The sequence below is a fragment of the Eurypyga helias genome, unplaced genomic scaffold (assembly GCF_000690775.1).
Source record: "Eurypyga helias isolate BGI_N326 unplaced genomic scaffold, ASM69077v1 scaffold31097, whole genome shotgun sequence".
Lineage (NCBI taxonomy): Eukaryota > Metazoa > Chordata > Aves > Eurypygiformes > Eurypygidae > Eurypyga > Eurypyga helias.
The window spans coordinates 1-4,439 of record NW_010261590.1 but is presented as its reverse complement, the minus strand read 5'-3'; the positions used below and the strand labels follow the sequence as shown (position 1 = coordinate 4,439).

Below are 4,439 nucleotides of genomic sequence, written 5' to 3'. Positions count from 1 at the left end.
CCCCTGGGAGGAAAAAAAAAATAAAATCAACAAAGTGAAAAGATCAACCATCTTTCCACAGCGTGACAGCACGACACAAGAGGCAGCAGCTTGGGAATTCGGCAAGATAAATAAACCCCCTCCAAAGTTTAAGTAAATCATGGTTTATAAAGCTAATAGATTTAGATGAGGCATACGGTACCATTCTATAAACACAGCACATTTGCCAGGGGCCATGAGCCGTATTTTGGGGACCATGAGCCGTATTTTGGGGGTGATGCTACGCAGGTCAGACACGCCTGAGGAGGACAGTCAGGGCGAGCACCTCCCTGCGAGCTCTGTGGAAGCACGAGCTCCGGCAGCCTATTCCCCGCGAAGTGTCAGGCACACACGCCGCGGAGGCAAAAAGGTATCAGTGTGATTTAAACCTCAGCCTCACCAGCGTGGCTCCAAGGCAGGGCCAGGGGCCAGGGCCCCGGGAGCGACTGCAGCAGCATGCCTAGGTTGGGGTTCGGCCCCTCCGAAAGGCTCACTGCACCCCAGAATGGGTGCGGGCCAAGCACCTGGTTTGTGGGTGCCAAAACTGCTGTGCCCCCTAGTTCTGCCAGGGAAACTGGCATGTAACGCCTGGTTTGCAGAACCTACAGCTTATTAATGTGCTAGTGCCTTCGTGGAGCCGCTAATTAAGCATCGTGTTGAGCTGCACCCACGCTTTGCTCTCGTACCTCGGTAGGGAAAATTCCTTTACTTCTGACTTAACAGCGAGGAAGGGGAGGGGGCAACCTACCATTTGCTTAGTCTTTGTATGTTAATCAGTGCCTAAATTATTAATAGAGAAAAAGAAATTATTTACAAGGTGTTTGACGTAGACATGTCAGGATGTAGCAACGCTACTGTCAGGAGAAATACTCATAAAGAATCATGGTATCTGTCTTGTCTTATTTATTTATTCCAGCCATGCTCAGAGACCCCTTTCTCCTGATAGCACCCGGGGAGGCAGGAGGAGACTGAGAGACTGTTTGAGGGCAGAAGAGACCATACTGAAGGTATGCACCTTTTCTAAAAGCTGCACAAGGGTGATGGTTGCACAGAGAAATCAACAGCTTTAGCTTTGCTTTTACTCCTGTCATAAACATACCTGAAGCTCTGTTTGAAAGAAGAACTTCTGTGGGCACTGGGAACAGTCATAAATTTTATCTTCCTGCCCGTGGACTGCAAAGATGTGCTGCTGCAGTTTGTTTGCCTGTACAAAAACTGAAACAACATAGCAGGATTAGTTAAGATTGCTTCACATAAGGCATCTTGTCCTGAACTACACTTTTACAACTGCAAAGCCTCGGCAAAGTCCAAGGATATCTGCCAGAGAAGTGCCGATGCACTCGGTTCCGCAGACTTTCTTACAAGTAGTCAATTTAGAGTCTTCTGGCTGGCAGTCAGCTTACTTCTAACGGAGTCTAAATCCTGTACGGATTTTTGATATTCCACTTAAAGCTAACACTGTCCACAGGTAACTGGAAGAATTCAATCACCAGACCAAAGAGAGGACGTCACCGCTCCTGCAGGGAGCCCTGGGCCCACGGCAGGTGCATCGGATACATTTTTAATACAGGACAACTGGGCCAGGAGAAGCCTTGATGCCTGGGCTGGAAGACACGTGGCCCAGAACAGCATTTCTGGCAGACACATGAATCTGAAAGGACAGCCTCGTCACAATTTTTAGACCTTTCAAATGGGTTGTCCATTCAGTATAAATAAAAGCTTGTGATTTTGCATCACAGATATCACAGGATCTGCTTTATGATTTGGAATTTACAAATATTCTGATTTTATCACGTGAAATTTGGAGGAACAACACACTGAACCACAGGCGTTGCTGGTTAAAAATATATCTCATTTAATTTTTGTCTCATTTTATATGAATGATCATCAGTAAGTGAAAACGGCTTCTTCAGCGGAATTAAACACATGCACTCAGGAGTTATTTTACAGCACATTTCAGGAAAGGATAAATTAACTCCAAGCTCACACAAAAAAGCAGGTTCCCAAATGGTGGGCCAAACCCTAAGGAATGTGGGTTCACCTTACTCCCACTGAGGTTAAAGGAGTCGCAGGTGCTGCCGTGCCCTTTTTACTGACAGCAGGTCCACACTCACACATCTTTGATCTTCATCCCTCAAGCCGTTTGGAAACGTAGATGTTAACTACTGGTTTGAGGAGCATATAAGAGTCAGCCTTTAACATGAATCCTGCAGATCCTTTAAGCCAGATCACCCAAGACCATTTGCACGGATGAGACAGCTTAAAATGGAGCACAGGGAAGGAATACATGGCAGGCCCTCAGTCAGGAGTTAGAAATGTGGCAGCGTGGGCAAACCGGCCTTAAAACCTGAGAGAGCAGCTGGCAAAGCTATAGCATTACACAGTTTGGTCTTCTCACAACTTTACTCGTGTGAGCCTCAGCACCCTGAGTGGACTGTAAGCTACCCAGCCTTTAGAGGGTCCCTGCTCAGGTGAGTAAGGGCTTGCAGGAGCAGGTGCACACCTTGCACGCCCTGTACTTGGCAACACATCGCACCTTCGAGGCACGAGCTGCAATTTAAGAGGCTTCGCGCTGCGGGGGGGTGACGCGGAGCCCACCGCACACGGCAGTGCTGCTCGGTGTCAAACGCTGCGGCGCTGCTCTTCGCAGCGAGCCCCAGTTTCAGACAGACGACACTCTGAACGTTTCCAAGCACAGTATTTCTTTTTCCCGAGGAAAAGAATACAGTATTTTACAAATCCCCGGAGTGTCATTTCTGGATCAAGCCATGCACGCTGAGGCTTGTCTTGGCCTCCCTGTCTTACCTGTGAAACAAACAGGGCATTTGAATGTGCCTCCCATCCCCTCGAAGCTGTGCTCAATCAGGTGACACAGGAGCTTTGCCGGAGAGTCAAACATCTGGTTACACAGCTTGCACTCGTGATTGATGCCTTCCTCTGCAAGGTTCAAATGATACAACTTGTTAGTGACACAGCAGATTAGCGTCGGGGATGCAGCAGCCGGCAAGGAACGCCCGTGCTGGCGCAAGGACCGGCGGACACTGCTGCGGCTCCCGCCTCGCGAGGTCCGAGCCGCTGGCGCAAGGCGCTGGGGGTAACAGCCCCCCCAGTCACGTTTAGGGGCATTGATTTTCAACGGCGCTGCCATCGACCCGCCGGGAACCTGCGCCCAGGCTCGTGACAGCGCTGCACCGCTCCCCCCGCAGCCCACCACAAAGGGAGAACATCCCCGCTCTGGGTATAGAGGATGAAATAGTCAAACACCATTTAAAATGAATTTAACAGTAAGAATTCAGCCAACGACAACGAAAGCGGGCTGAAATGCCATCTTCACCTCAGATTACACTACACATATACAGGAGAGGAGGAAACTACCAGAGAACAGCTGGAGCCCGGAGCAGTCTCAGCCTTAATTTTATACCGCTTGGCTTTTTCCAAGCTGAAGAGACCATGGAAGGTATTTAAACATCGTTTGAAAGTGTAATTTCTGTGTCACGTATCTTAAGCACTGAATACACAGCGCTCATTTCAAATGCCCCTATGTTCTAGCTGAAGTCATAGGGAAATAACAATTGTTATTACTATTGTTTCAAGCCTACCACTTTGGTAAGATGAGGTTTCTCTCTTTATTGACATTTGTGGGTTAAGGTGCAGTCAGGCCTTTTTTTGAGGTATTGAAGCTGTATTAAAACGATTTCTACACAAAGAACCCTTTAGTTTTCTTAAAGCGAAGGAGGGAGTGGTAGAAATTTAGGCAAGATAATGTACAGTTTACATAAATCAGAAAATGCCGAAAATGTAAACATTTCACCAATTTTTTTGCAAACACTCCCTGAAAACGTGTCTTTCCTTCGTTGCGGTAGCACATGTGAACTTCTCATGAACACGCATTTTGGGAACTAAAGAAGTTCTGTCTTTTGATGTACATTCAACCGTTTTTGTACCTTCAAATCTTACCAACCTCAACTTTATTTCCAAGACACCTAAGACATGACTACATTATACCATGAGCTAATCTCCTGCCAAACGCATTTGGACCTTGTGAATTACGTGAGCCTTCAGAAGCACGGTCTTTACTTGCAATTGCTTTAAATTAGCTTTACACACCGTTGAAAACACTCAACAGAGGGAAATTACTGTTTTCTATAAGGCCTTTGGTAGCGTCCGTATCCCAAAGCCCTTTTACAAGGTGGGGAGTTAGGTGCCAGGGCCAGCAAGCGGCAGGGCTCCGTGTGGGACGCTGGGCACAGCCTGTGCCCGGGCGCGTGGCCGCTCTCACACGCGTGTGCCCTGGCACGTTTGCAGCTGGAGGCAATTCCCAGAGCACACAGGCCTTGAAGGGCCCTCCATGCTACGTGAAAATAACAGTAATTTAAAGAACCCAATCTCAGGGAGCGCCTCTTGCAGCGGCATGTGCCGGG

The 4,439-nt window shown here is 48.1% G+C and overlaps 1 protein-coding gene across 1 annotated transcript in view; it reads right to left on the bottom strand.

The window, feature by feature from the left end:
- The window catches only part of LOC104512454 (zinc finger protein 423-like), a gene marked incomplete at its 5' end in the record, with an annotated part of 23,338 nt that extends 20,383 nt beyond the window's left edge, over positions 1–2,955 (bottom strand). Inside the window, 2 exons of the mRNA XM_010155433.1 lie at positions 1,118–1,233; positions 2,824–2,955. Of these exons, the coding sequence (XP_010153735.1) occupies positions 1,118–1,233; positions 2,824–2,955 (248 nt within the window). The remainder of the gene's footprint in view (positions 1–1,117; positions 1,234–2,823) is intronic.
- Positions 2,956–4,439: the final 1,484 nt, after the last annotated feature.